The sequence below is a fragment of the Lepisosteus platostomus genome, chromosome 6 (assembly GCF_059453375.1).
Source record: "Lepisosteus platostomus isolate fLepPlt1 chromosome 6, fLepPlt1.hap1, whole genome shotgun sequence".
Classification (NCBI taxonomy): Eukaryota; Metazoa; Chordata; class Actinopteri; order Semionotiformes; family Lepisosteidae; genus Lepisosteus; species Lepisosteus platostomus.
In genome coordinates this window covers 29,952,576-29,967,204 of record NC_142616.1, presented here as the reverse complement: position 1 = coordinate 29,967,204, position 14,629 = coordinate 29,952,576, and the positions used below count along the sequence as shown (strand labels likewise).

General features: G+C 40.2%; 1 protein-coding gene across 4 annotated transcripts in view; it reads left to right on the top strand.

Moving 5' to 3' along the window:
- The window catches only part of ate1 (arginyltransferase 1), a 96,669-nt gene that overhangs the window by 44,788 nt on the left and 37,252 nt on the right, over positions 1 to 14,629 (top strand). For all 4 annotated transcript variants that reach the window (XM_088635255.1, XM_088635258.1, XM_088635257.1 and 1 more), the window contains 2 exons: positions 6,507 to 6,688; positions 9,450 to 9,549. In XM_088635255.1, coding sequence (XP_088491381.1) covers positions 6,507 to 6,688; positions 9,450 to 9,549 — 282 coding nt within the window. The remainder of the gene's footprint in view (positions 1 to 6,506; positions 6,689 to 9,449; positions 9,550 to 14,629) is intronic.

Sequence of the window (14,629 nt, the reverse complement as noted above, 5' to 3'; positions counted from 1 at the left end):
TTAGTCTCGATCAGAATTGTTTGAGGAAAGGACCAGCTCAGTGTAACTCAGACATTATCAAAACACACAAACTTCTAAATTTATACCACTGAGAGGCTTTAAATGCTTTTCATTAAGCAATTAGAGGGTATTTCTTCAACATGTATTAAGTGTATGAATAAACTGCTTGTACAAAGTGCCATATAATCATTCCTTTGCCTCTTGAGTGATCCTGTGTACGTAAAGTGAAGAAATTAGCATAATAGTCCCTGGGTCCTATTTAAAAACCAACTAAAGGAAAATTGCTTGTTGGTACACTGAATGCTTCGGAAATGCAATATAAGTTTTCACCCATAATTTTTGTATTATACAAAGCAACTAGCCTTTTAGTGTGATCTTATACATGCCTACAAGGACATAGCTTTGCTGGTTTTGATTACTCTTTGTCTTTGTCACTCACATCATTGAAAATCACCAAAACAATCCCAGACATCTTTTCTCCACCATCAACAGACTGCTCAAGCCAAACTGCCCCACCACATTACCTGCCTCATCACAACTTTGCAACACATTCTTAGATTTCTTTAGTTCTAAGATTGACAACATCCGGCATCACATTCTCTCCACTACGGATATAATTTCCACACCTCCTCCCTCCTCATCCAACTTCTCTGGTTCCCGTCTCTCCAGCTTCTCTCTTCTTGACTCAGCATCCCTAAACAAACTAGTTACGCGCATGAAACCCACCACATCTATTTTAGATCCCATTCCCACCACTTTATTCCAGTCCTGTTTCTCTTCTCTCTGTCCCATTGTCCTCAATATAATACATGAATCCTTGAGCACCGGCATTGTACCAACGGTCCTCAAAACTGCTGCTATTACCCCAGTGCCAAAGAAGCCTAACATGGCTCTCGACAATCTTAACAACTTTCGCCCCATCTCCAACTTACCCTTTCTCTCTAAAATTCTAGAACGTGCTGTCACACTTCAGTTACATAACCACCTCATGACAAACAACCTTTTCGAACCCCTCCAATCTGGCTTCCGTCAACTTCACAGCACAGAAACCGCCCTAGTCAAAGTCACCAACGATCTCCTAATAGCTTCTGATTCTGGTTCTCTTTCCATACTCATCCTTCTTGATCTCAGTGCTGCCTTTGACACTGTTGACCATAACATCTTGCTTTCTCGTCTCGAGACTGTGTTTGGAGTCTCTGACACTGCCCTCAAATGGTTTAAGTCTTACCTCACTGATCGCTGTCACTTTGTCTCTCTCAATGGGTACAGGTCTGAAATTGGTCTTGTCAAGTCTGGTGTCCCTCAGGGCTCAATACTGGGCCCCTTGCTCTTCAGCATTTACATGTTCCCACTTGGTCAGCTTTTAAGATCACATGGCCTCAGCTTTCATTTTTACGCTGACGATACTCAAATATACATCCATACCAAACCCGACACTGATGTGGCTGTCTCTATTCTATCTAATTGCATCTCTGACATAAAAATTTGGATGACTCAAAACTTCCTTCATCTTAACTGTGACAAGACTGAAGTCATGCTTATTGGTACCCCCCATCAACTTCGCAAAGCCAGTCCTGTAACCCTGTCTGTAGATGGCTCTGTACTTGAGCTCCAATCAAAATTGAAAAACCTTGGGGTTATATTCGATTCTGGCTTAACATTCGACCCACATGTACAGCATACTGTCAAAACATCTTTTTTTCACCTTAGAAATATCGCAAGACTACGCCCTATGCTATCATTAACTGTGGCTGAAAAGCTGATCAACATATTTGTATTCTCTCGAATTTACTACTGCAATGCTCTGCTCCCTGGGGTATCTAAATCTACTCTGAACAAGCTGCAGTATGTCCAAAATTCAGCAGCCAGAATCCTGACCAGATCTAGTGCAAGTGTTCACATTACTCCTATCCTGGAGTCCTTGCACTGGCTTCCGGTCAAATTCCGCGTAGACTTTAAAATCCTCATGCTCACCTACAAGGCTTTATATGGCTTGGCACCTCAATACCTGTCTGAACTTTTATCGCCCTACTCCCCACCTCGCAACCTCCGCTCTTCAAATTCTGCCCTCCTTACTGTCCCCCAAGCCCGTCTACATTGTATGGGCGACAGGGCCTTCTCCTGCTATGCCCCCAAGCTCTGGAACTCCTTGCCCAAGGATATTAGAGAGTCACCTTCTCTAAACTCCTTCAAATCCAGACTCAAAACCCTCCTTTTCAGAAAAGCCTTTACTTAACTGGTTCCATTCTTCACCCCTCTGCTCTTCTTAATACCATCTTCCACGGTCTCCTCTATTGTTATTGTTGTATTGCTGTAATTATAATTGTGTCCTGTCTTGTGAAATTTTTCTTATTTATTGTTGTAGTCTTCTTATTTATTGTTATTGTCATCCTGTAAAGCGCTTTGAGAAGCCACCTTTAAAGGCGCTATATAAAATAAAGTTTATTATTATATTATTATTATTACTCCGCAATGATGTGAAATTTAGAAAAAAACAAGGGTAATAATTGTAGAGTAATGCAAGTACTCTGTGAATGGTGGTCATGGGACTGTCACAAAATTGCTATGGCACCAAGGTTGATTACTAGGCTCCAGCAGCACTACCATCTGATGAGAAGCATTCATGATCAACCCGGCACCCTTGATCTATGTACAGTGTATGAACTCTGCAACAGGATTTCCCAATGCAAAGACCACTCAAGACAGGGATACCCAGATCCAGCTCTGGAAGGCTGCTATATCTGCAGGTGTCACTGGTTGGGTTTCTGAAGTGTTTCAGTAAATTCACCTCCATGCCATTCTGATCTGTCACTCTCCATTGCATTGCATTTCTTTGGTTCATTCCAAGACCTTAAAATGGAACAGTGATACATATTGAATCTTGCTAATAACCATTTAGAAACACAATTGGCAATGTAGACTTAACACCTAAATAGAAAAGATGGATATGGTCCACATGCAGCATGCAAGCCACTCAGGTATTGGTTCTCAGGCAGTGGCTCCTTGTTTAAGGCTGCTGTGAAGAGCAGGTACCACAATGCTGCTGGTACTGCTGTCCTGAGCTCTCGGAACATGGCAGTTATTAGGTTTTATTGAGGAAGATGTAGTACAATCTGGGAGGAGGTGTTCTACAGTAGGAAAACTAGGCTGAAGGAAAACTGTTACGTTCTTCAGTAGAACTACTGCCAGACCAATGGTTCAAACTAAGTGTGTTTGATCTGTCAGGGAGCTGTATTGTATTTCACACCCTGAATATCAAAATACTGTCAGTCTTCTAACGAGTTTCATCCACAGTGGTCTAATTAAAAGCAGATGAGTGACCAAACAATGGTTACCAAATTTCTTTTAGTCTCTTCTGTAGTTTAAGCTTCAGTGTTTGAAGTTGTGGTTATGCGGCCCCATAAGGTAACCTTACAAGAAGTGAGAGAAAGCTTTGTGAAACATGAGCTTCACAATGGTTTAACTTGAGTTTTATAAAGGGCTTTGAGGTAAGAGGGGGCTGGATTCCATTACTGCAGCCCCCTGGCTTGAGTCGGAGGACACAACAGTGGAGAGGTAGATTCTACAACCTTTTTTAATAAAATCCCAGTCTCATGGATGTTGAAGTTGAAAACACACTCCCTTTGATTGTGGATACTACCCCTGCATTTGGGAACCATTAATATGTGTTCAGGCTACTGTATCACTTTGACAGAGAAGCCTTGTGCTAAAGCTGTCAGATGCTAACATTGGCAACAGATAAACTATGTTAGGGGCTTGCCTTATCTCTCCTTTTTCAAACTGCAAATGGAGAGATAAGGCAATAACGCTGAACCAGTTACTTTCAATAAAGGATGCAGACATCATGGCTCAGACAGGATTGTTTCTGCCCAGACTCCATGTATTTAATAAAATCTTAATATATAATTACATTACCTTCTTGTGACATTTAGTGGAATTTAAAAACCGTCCGTCTTCGGCTTGTCTGAGGTGGTTTAAGGCTGTCTAGAGCTCGTCCATTTCTCATGGGGATGTAGTCTCAGTTTATCAGAGCCTGATGTGAAACGATCTCAGCACAGGTGCTAGGTGGCAGGGAGAATCAGTGTCAGACTGCCTCAACACTGGATAAGCAGACGTGAATGGTGTGAAGAGCCTGTAGAGATTGCTTACACAGACAATACAGAACTCACTTCATCCAGAAGTTTGAAGAAAAGATGAAAAAAAAGTATCTCACCATCTTTTCAAGCTGTTTTCGACATAATCTGCTGCAATCTCCCTCTTGGGAATAAGGCCTGCATTTCTTGAAAGCAATTTCCCTTGCTACACATCTCTATAAACTAGAAGAAAACAGCCCCGGTACTGTTGTACTATAATGTTTCAGTCATCTGGCAGTGGAGACATTTAATGTGTCGTTCCTAATGTTTACCCTAGGCAGCTGTCCACTGTAGCTTGTTGAGGATTCATAAAGCAGTTCTAAAGAGTGAAAGGTTCAGTTTTAAGAAGTAACAATATAGAATTGACAATATCATTTGTGAATTAGAAGTTTATTTCAAGTTAAAAAAAAAAGCTTTGGAAGTGATGACTTGTCTATTTCTGGTATTTTCTCTATATTATCTTTTTAATAGGAAAATTCTAACAGTTCATTTCCTGTATTGCTCTCTTATCAGTGTAGGATGGGGAAATGCGAAAGAGAGGAAATTTGAGAGCAGCTGCCATTAGTCTTGCAGAGAGGGTAACCATTTATCATTGTGCCCCAGAGGAGAGACAGGGGTCTAAAATCTCAAGAAATTAAACTTTATGTGATTACAATTTGTATTCTTAGCCATGTGTCACTTAAACAAATAAGAAAACTGGCTTAAATCCTTATTTTCTTGTGATATTTCATAGTGTTATTGGAATCTTTCAGAGATCACTGCTGATTTCAGTATGTATGTGATCTATTTCCTCTGGGTAGCAGACAGCATGCAGCCAGCAGCTACAATAAAAGTGGAGTACAGCAAGGACTTTGTGTATTTACTTTAAACCTCTAAACTACTTACTGCCATCACTGCTGTCTTTTGCCATCTTTATAACAGCCATCTGTCCCTGGGCCATGGCGTTTCTCTCAAGGGGAAGTAACTTTTCACTGCCTTACTCTCCTTTGGCCTTTTCTTGCCCTTTTTATTTAATTAATGTTATCAAATGGATGTAAAGACTAGGGCTTTCCACCCATTTTAATATCTCATTTTAAAACGCTGACACTTTGGGTTGCTTTCCTGTTTGTGAATGCTTTCAAGTGCTGCTATCTCCAGCAGATGCCTCCTCTAATGGCATGCACTAAAGTGGCCTTTGCTTTTCCAAAAATTTGCTCTGGAGCTGTGAAGAATTCAAGGTCAACAAAGTCACATTAATCTTAACAGTCTTACTTGAATCGCTACAGAAAGTCTGCACTTTTGGTGCTCTGGCTCGTGTGATTTAACTTTCTGTTTCCACCTTCTGTTCTGATACTGTGTCTTTCAGTAAAGCCCTGCTCTATACTTCCAAAGCACAGAAATGTTCTGTAACTGTATTCTAGAATGGAATCTCAAGGTAATGCTTGTGCTTTCAAGAAATGCCATAAGATTTGTACAGTTGCATTGTTTAATGATTACAGTAAGTTACGGTTAGTATACCAACAAGCAGAATATTAAACCGCAGACAACAGAGCGTGGTAAGAGCATTTTTATATCCCAAAGCTAAAATGTTTTTTTCTACCAGCAGTAAATTGCTAAGCCCATTTGTGGAAGGTGGCATGAGGGATATGTCATAACAACTCTTCACGTGGTGACGGATAGTGGGGGAAAAAATGGATACTCTGTTCAGCTGGATGGTCAGTTTTAATAATAATAATACTTGCTTACACTTATAAAGCGCTTTTCTGGACACTCCACTCAAAGCGCTTTACAGGTAATGGGGACTCCCTTCCACCACCACCAATGTGCAGCATCCACCTGGATGCTGTCCACGTGGATGCTGCACCTGGACACCTAGCCATAGTCACCACACATCAGCTATCAGTGGGGAGGAGAGCAGGGTAATGAAGCCAATTCATAGAGGGGGATTATTAGGAGGCCATGATTGGTAAAGGCCAATGGGAAATTCAGCCCAGACGCCGGGGTTACACCCCTACTCTTTTCGTGAAATGCCCTGGGATTTTTAATCACCACAGAGAGTCAGGACCTCGGTTTTACATCTCATCCGAAGGACGGCACCTATTTACAGTATAGTGTCCCCGTCACTATACTGGGGCATTAGGACCCACCTGGACCACAGGGTGAGTGCCCCCTGCTGGCCCCACTAACACCTCTTCCAGCAGCAACCTTAGTTTTTCCCAGGAGGTCTCCCATCCAGGTACTGACCAGGCTCACACCTGTTTAGCTTCAGTGGGCTGCCAGTTGTGAGTTGCAGGGTGATATGGCTGCTGGCTAATAGTTTTAGTCTTTATCTTTTCTTGTATTCTTATGACAAGTGCTTCGATGATTTAAGAGCACATTTTTTTCTCTCCCCAGGCTGAAAGTGCCCCAGACGGACCAGATTGTGGCTATGGTTCCTTCCATCAGCAGTACTGGCTGGATGGCAGAATAATTGCAGTGGGAGTGATTGACATCCTTCCTACCAGTGTGTCCTCAGTGTACCTGTACTATGACCCAGACTTCTCCAGCCTGTCTCTGGGGTCCTACACTGCCCTCAGGTGACGTTTCACCCCTAAACACTTACACGTCAGTATGCTGGGAACCCCCGTCTTCACATTAGCTACCAGCAGAATTTCCTTACAGGATACAAGGTTGGCAGTATAGTTCCTATTGCATAGTTTCATCCATTTCAGGTGTTACAAACTCCCAGCTGTTGTATATAATTATACTGAAGAAAGATTTAATTATTATTTTAACGATGTGCCTTTATACAGATTTATTCAGGTAAGTTAACAGGCTTTACATTTCTGGAAACTGTTGATAGTTCATATACAAGGCCTTTCCAAATTCACAGTTATTTTTTGTAAATGTCTCATTTTTCAAAATGTCTTAGTTTTGAATTTTATGGCATGGATATTTTAAATACCATGTGACATTGCATTTTAAGTTTCTTCTGCAGTTATTTATATACAGTACATTTCAGTTACCCAATTTTGTTCAATAGAGAACTGTTCTTACTCAGTCTGAGGTATGTTGATGATTTATTTGATGATTTGCAGTATGTTTGCAGTTAAAAAAGCACTCCTTACAACTTATGAATGTAGTATTCATACCATTCCACAAATGCGGACCTTGAAACCCAGGTTTCCTCTGGTTTTCATTTCATTGTTATTTTTAATTAGGTAAATAGTCTAATTATATGCTTCATTTAACCACTTTAACCTTAGATGTAAAACAAGTAATGATTTGAAGAAATCTATAAAACCTGATTAGCAGGGATCCTTAATGACCAGAACTGTAGAGCACTATTATATATGCATGATAAATCCCAGTTTTTTATCTTTTTTTGCTAGCACAACATTTTAAGCAAGCTCCTTGAAATATGAGGTTTACATATCATAGCTGTCCTCGCTTGTCTGGAAACAAAATGGGTGCTGTTATTGTGTGGTGATTTCTATATTGCTTGACAGTTATTCCTTGTCTTGACTTTATGTAAAAGGCTCAAGTTTTGATTAGGCAAGTCTGCAGTGGTTTTCTTATTGGAAAAGTGATCAATGTTTGGATGTTAAAAAAAAGGAAATACTCCAGGCAACATATTCTTACCTTTCTACAGTTTATATAGTCTGTGGATGCTTAGTTATAACTGCTTTTCTTATGTGGGGCTTAACATCTCTTTTAACAGATGTCAAACTGCTGCTGAACTATTAGTTTAAGACCCTTGTATAAGCCTGTTTAATCTGTTACCTTAAAAGAAAGTTACCCTTGGCATGACTTTCCAAGAGTCTAACTTTACAGCATGAAAAAGCCTTTTCAGTTATTTTTCTGCATATGTGGGTGATTCAGGCTGTATATTCTCAGTGTTTCTACAGCTATTCCCCAGGATGTGTTACCAGTTTCCCCTACCTTTTAAATTTGCTTATAAAAGGAAGCTGTGTGCCTGTGCCAACAAGTAGGAATCCTGATTAAGACAATCTGAATAAATATGCTGATTTCAAACTTAAAAAAAAAAATTAGCTCAAGTCATCAAAAACTTAACTTCAGGCCCTACAGTCCTGTCCAAGAGAAACAAACCTAAATCTCTTCTCTGTATATGCACAAGAGTTCCCATTCTGTCATGAAAAAGAGGAAGAAATATTCTCAGGTTGTTTGTAGACAGTGATTTTTAGTTTAATCATGCTCAGGTCCTTTTAAACTGCTGTACCTGCTGCTTTTAAAAACCCCATCACTGTGTGCAGTTTAAAAAGTGGGCACTGCTGAACCAGCACAAATCCAGAAAGAGCATGACCATTTCTTAGATGTAATAGCCTGGGAAGTGTTTTATCCCTTTTCATTTTCCAGTAACACATAAGGCTTGGATTGTAAATCTTTTACGATATTGTTAGTGGGGCATTCTTTTCTGTTAAGACAAAACCAATCTACATTTTAAATCATATAGATAATTATGAAGCTCAGTTCAGAGCCATGAAGTATTTTTGGAAGGTTATGTGCCTGATAAAAACTAAATATAATCGAACACTGATTACTAGTCTGCGTTTAGCTGTTGTATCTGAAATTGAGTGAAAAGGCAGTGCACTGGGATTTTGAGGTGACACCATACTACCTGGGGATAGGGTGGATTTTGGTCATTTTAGCTACGGAATAGGCTTTGGGCTCCTCTCCTCGTACCCTTCTTCGCTCGTCTCTTCTGCTCTCAAGCAGCTATATTTGCATATGAATTGGTGAGGAAGATGAAGTGCCTCTCACGGGTTTTCAGAAGTAAGAGAAAGATTTAGAACTGGGGGGTGGATGTTTCTTAAAATAGCACTTGTGCTGTTGTACTGTTGTCTTCAGCCCAGCTGGTCATCATTGCAAAGGCTGGTGTCTATAATAGAAAAGGCTCCTATGTGCATATTAATATTAACAAGAGACCTTAAAAGGGTGTATATAATTGTTCTGTTTGAATTTCAGATCAGCCTCTTAATGAGAGGCGATGCCTGGATAATAGAGGCTTCAGCATTCAGCCAGTGAAGGTGGTGATGGGGGGGGCAGAGGGATTTGTGAATGGCCCCCTCACCTCTATCTGCTCCCTCGTCATTCATATTCATTTCAATTCTCCGTCTGCTTTTGTCGGGGGGCTGGGAATGTTGAAACCTGCCCTTTCCGCAGGCTGCAGTTTGGCAAAGGTTTGACCTAGAAGTGTTTTTCTCCAGTGCAGCTAGCTTTAAGGGGAAGAAAGCCTATAATGAATAGAGAGAGTGAGAAAAAGAACGAAGTGGGGGGGGAGACCTGAATGTGTTCCTATTGAAACTGAAGTGCTTTTTTTCTTATCTCTTCGTGCAGGGAAATCGCTTTCACCCGACAGCTCCATCAGGAGGCTCCCAAGCTCTGTTATTACTACCTGGGCTTCTACATTCACTCTTGCCCTAAGATGAGATATAAGGTATGGAGAGTCAGCTGTCTGCATGGTAATAATCCTGTTTTAGTCTCCTCAATGTGGAGATAGCCCTGGTCTTGGCTTGAGCAAAGGCATTTCTGTTTGTTTATGCTCAGGCGTTTCTTGGATTTTATATAGCCAGGGAAGTAATAACCCACTTCTGGTGTAAACATAATTCTCTTAATCTTTTTCCGTGGAGGTAAAAAAAGTGGTAGTGGAGGCAGTTCTTTGTAAGAAGTATGACTTTCGACTGAAATTTATTTCATCCCAAAATGTTTGGAGTCTGAGTTTAAGACACAGTATTCCAGGGACAATTTAGTAGGTAAAACACAAGGATTCACCATTCATCTTGACATGTGGAAAAATATGTAAGAGTGCTGTCTTGAGTGTTAGGACTGCTTGGTTTCTAAACATTAGAAATATTTCTAGACCTGCATCAGGTTTTTCAATTTTGCAACAATTCCTAACTTTTTATTACTGTACATCAAAATCACAATAACTTCATGCACATAATGGGATTTTGAATCTACAGTCATTCATGTTACGTGATATAGGCCAAACTTGATACTTAAGTTGTTCACATTAATATTAACCAGTTTCACACAGTTGAAATGAGTCAGGTTTTACATGTTAGAGGCTGTTACACGTTAGACTGTTAGTATCTACCAGTTTTTACTGGTAGATAATACTTTACTGGTAATAATACTTTATTATTAAGGAATTTAAGGCCACAGATATAGTGGCAATCATGCCAGAAACAGGACACAAGTGTGTCATGCAACCATGAGATTAGAAACAAAAGCTAACCTCATCAGAGTACAAATTATCAAAAATGACCATTCAAAGTCACCTGCATGAATGTGTCATTTAAACTTATATTGCAAGGAAAAAGTGTCTTCTGACAGCAAATGGCTCAAACATGCCAAACATCATATGAATGACTATTGAAACAATGCCCTATGGATAGATTTATTTTACCTACTTACCCGCATTATGTGTGGCTTAAAAAAAATTAAGCTCATGTTAAGAAAATACTCATGCCCATGGTGAAATATTGCTGAAACTACAGTACGTATGTTATGTTTTGGGGTTGTTTTATGGGTCCTGCAGCCCTTGTTAAGATAGTGGGAATAATTAACTACATCACGTATCAGGAGATTTTGGCCAGACACCTGGATATTTCTGCCAAGAAGCTCAGGCTTGGGTGAAAGTAGACCTATCAGCATGACAATGATCCAAGACATACATCAAAATTGACAAAGGAATGGTTAACTGTGCGCAGAATAAGTGTTGTTAACATTATTCTAACTCAATGTGGCAGTTTACTAATTGTAACCAAAGGGTCTGAAGAGTATAGAGCAGTTTTATGTGGAGGAATTTCATAAATATAATATGCCAGAATCACATAGATCACTACAGAAGTGTCTAGTCTGTGTAATCCCTGCCAGAGGAAATTTACAAAACACGGACTATAAGGTTGTGAATAATTGTGACCCTCGTGTTTTCTGGATTTAAAATATTTATGACACATATGACTTTGCTATGTGCAATGCTATTAAGATTTCTGTGCACTACTTTAACATTTATATCAGAAACATTATCTGATCTGTAAATCTTTATTACTTCATGTTTATTGTTCCTATTTCATCAGGGGTATTAATAAATGTGGTGGGCCCTCTTTGTATAGTAATTGTCTGCATTTGGAAACAATTTCTTGTCTTGGTGTGAGCTCAAGTATTGAGAATCATTTCTCTTTGCTTATCTGGCCTCTTTTTGCTTTACCACCGTTTGAAACTATTTCCAGATTTAGACATTCCAGTTTCTCTCAGCATAAACAGTAAGGACATCTGAAAGCACCTTTTGATATTTTTGACATCTAAAAAAAGTATATATTGCTTCAGTTTGCTGCTCATTAGTGAACTCCTTTAACAGCATAAAAACACAAGAACAGTCTTATAAATAATAGAAACAAAAAGAGTATTTAATTTGTGGCCTACTCAGGTTTAACTCAAAAAGGAGCCATTGTAGACCTATCAGTGGAGTTGGATGTCTATTTGAAATTGTATAATGAGTCAAGTTATGGTGCCAAGGATACAATCTCAAGATACAATCTTTAAATGACACCTGACCAGTGTAAAAAAATACCCTTTAGACAGAGACCTATAAAATTTGCTGGAAAGTGGCCCTTAAGGAGTTGAATTAGACATCCCCGCTTTAAGAAATAGATCAGGTCTGTTTGATTTGGAAATGTTTTAGATTTCTATTTAACCGCATGTGATAGTGAGGTGGGAGTGAAAGTGTTTTCTCTTCCTAATTCAGCAAGAAGTGTGTGTCCAGAACAAGCTTGGATGGGCCTGCAACGTGACCTTTGTTTTCACTGTATGAGCAGCACAATCTTTCAGAATAAGAAGCTGTTTCTCTTCCATTCTAAATCCAATCAGTTTTATTTTCCATCTGTTTCCAGTATTTTCAGAGAGTGGCATGGACTTGCCAAGCAGAAGCAAAACTTTCAGCCTCTGTAAAATATGAGTAAAAACTGTCAGGGACAGAAATGTTAAATCTGTAGATCTAGAACAATATCACATAAGCCCAGCTTTGGTGTGTCTACAGATAGGGGGGATTGGGCATTCCTTTTAATAGCTAGAAAGGATAGTATTGTGTTTTTTTTAAAATCAATTAACATCAATATAGTCATCAAGGTAAATGATAAAGCAATCACCGTGCTAAAGAATGATGATGGGTCATGGAGGATTTAAGGAACAAAGCACGTTTGAGAATATTTGAATTGGGACCAGCTGATTTATTGAAAAGGAATGTAAATAACTGATGTAAAAGCCATCTGGGGCTCAAGGCTGGAGAAATAATTTATAGTTGAGGGAAAGGTCAGTGACAGAGCCATGCAATGAGAGAGAATACATTGCAGAGGAGACAGGAGCTGCAGGCTGCCTCTGTATAGCTGTGCCATCCAGTCCAGGAGCTCACAGGATAACAAAGCTTCTTGTCTGAGGCCAGCTTGCACAGCTCGGACATCTTATAGCTGCCATTCGCCTTGATTGATGCCCAACCACCCCTCCCCCCACCACACCACCTTCCCTTCTGCAGCTGTGCCAGAAACAGACTCTGGATAATGGAGAGGAGAGGGGGAAACTTTTCACAGTTCTGTCACAGCCTGCTCAATGGCAGCATCAGGCAGGAAATAGCCCATTCATTGCCCCCAATGCCTTCTATCCTTCTATGGGTCTCACTGTACTGGAGCTCTAAATGGGCTTTTTTTTTCCTCCGGGGTGCTCAATAAAGTTATCACTCAGGGAATGGTATTGCTTGTTTTGTTAGCCATGGAGGCTGAAAGGAGATCCTTTGTTTATTTGTTAATAAGTGCATAATTAAAACTGGACACAAAGGGGCTGTGGGAGTCAGGCTGGAGTTCAGAGTTGGCGAGGGACGCTGCTCTGATGTGTCCCTGAAAGCACAAGGTTTTTATTTTTTATCTTTGGTTACCGCTACTGCTGACGGTGCTGTCTTTGGTATTTAACACCTCCGTGGCCCTGGTTAGATAGAGTGTGATGGGGAAGGGTAGGTCACACAGTTCTCACCATCAGAGGTGAGGAGCACAGGGCATCCTGTTGCTGGGTAGTATATCTACCCCTGCTTCCGCTGCTGATAGCCGGGTGAGGAAAAGGGGGCTTTCGGACTGAGCCTGGAGCACACATTTGTTTCTGTATGCAGATAATGTACTGAGACAAATTAAAAATGCTACAAATTGGTTGTATTTGCATATTGGTTTTGTTATGAATAATAACATTTTGTCTTCATCTCATGACCTTTTGTAAGGTCATTGTCTGTGCACACACCCTTACATACATACTTACTATACACCCTCATGTTTTTACTTGCCTGTGTAACAGCATTCTGGTTTGTCAGCATCGCTTGTTGTATTGTTATTATTTTGTCTGTCTGCGATTGCATTGTTTTGTACTAGTCCTATTTGTTTAATGAATGCCAGCTACAGACTTAGACTCTAAAGGGCTAAAGTGAGTGGAGTCTTGCCCTGTCCATTAGAGAAATGCTTTAAATGCTTAGACTTTCTCTTCCCTGTGTTTCTCTGTATGCCTGAGTTTTTTTGCTTAACTAATTTGGCTTTGACAATTTTTCCATCTTCCTAGTACCTTATGACCTTAAAGATACTTCCTGGAGCTTCCACAGGCACGTTTATCACAGGTTCCTATACTCATCTGTTGCATTTTTAATACCTCTCAATAAATATAATGGGAGAGAGGGAGACTTGTTATTATACCTGAGGGGGCAATTTGTTTTTACAGCAGCAGTTGGTACACAGACGGAAAAGGAAAAAACGACAACAATAACAACAATACGCATACATACAGTGCAGTCCGTAGGTATGTGGGCAGTGACACAATTGTTGTTGTTTTGGCTCTGTACTCCAGCACATTGGGTTTGAAATGAAACAATGACTCATGTTGGTCCTCCTGTTGAGAGACAACAGCAACAGACTCCAGATGCAAATGCCACATCTAGAATCAACTCTAGACCTTGCCAAGAAACAACTGAGCAGCCAATTGTAAATATATTATAAATATCAGAGAAAAACAAATGGAGGCAAGCACAATAAAGCCTCAGATGTCAATCAGTCATCATCTTTGATGAAGCCTTCAGAAACATCCAGTTTTTCTGAAATCTGGTGCTTTCCTTTTATCCCATGGGTAGGAATAGGTGATTAGCAAACCCAGTTTCCTCAAGATCCAAGCATGGGCAAATGCTGTTGGGAAAACTTAACTCTCAGGCCGTTCCAGATGGTTTTTATATGGCACGAGCATTTTGGATTACTGACCGGAGTTACTTGGGCATTGCGCTGTCAAGTGTCTGTGTACATATATTTCATCATGGTCATTTAGCTAAATGTTTCTGAATGCAATTCCAGTGCTTTGCTGGGTACACAGCCTGTAGACAGAAAAGGTTAGATACCTGTGTAGTGAGGCCACTGCATCTACCTGACAGCTGCAACACTTCAGCAAGGGAAAAAACAGCTGTTCATTTAGTGGAGTATGGGGTGAATCTTCATTTTTAC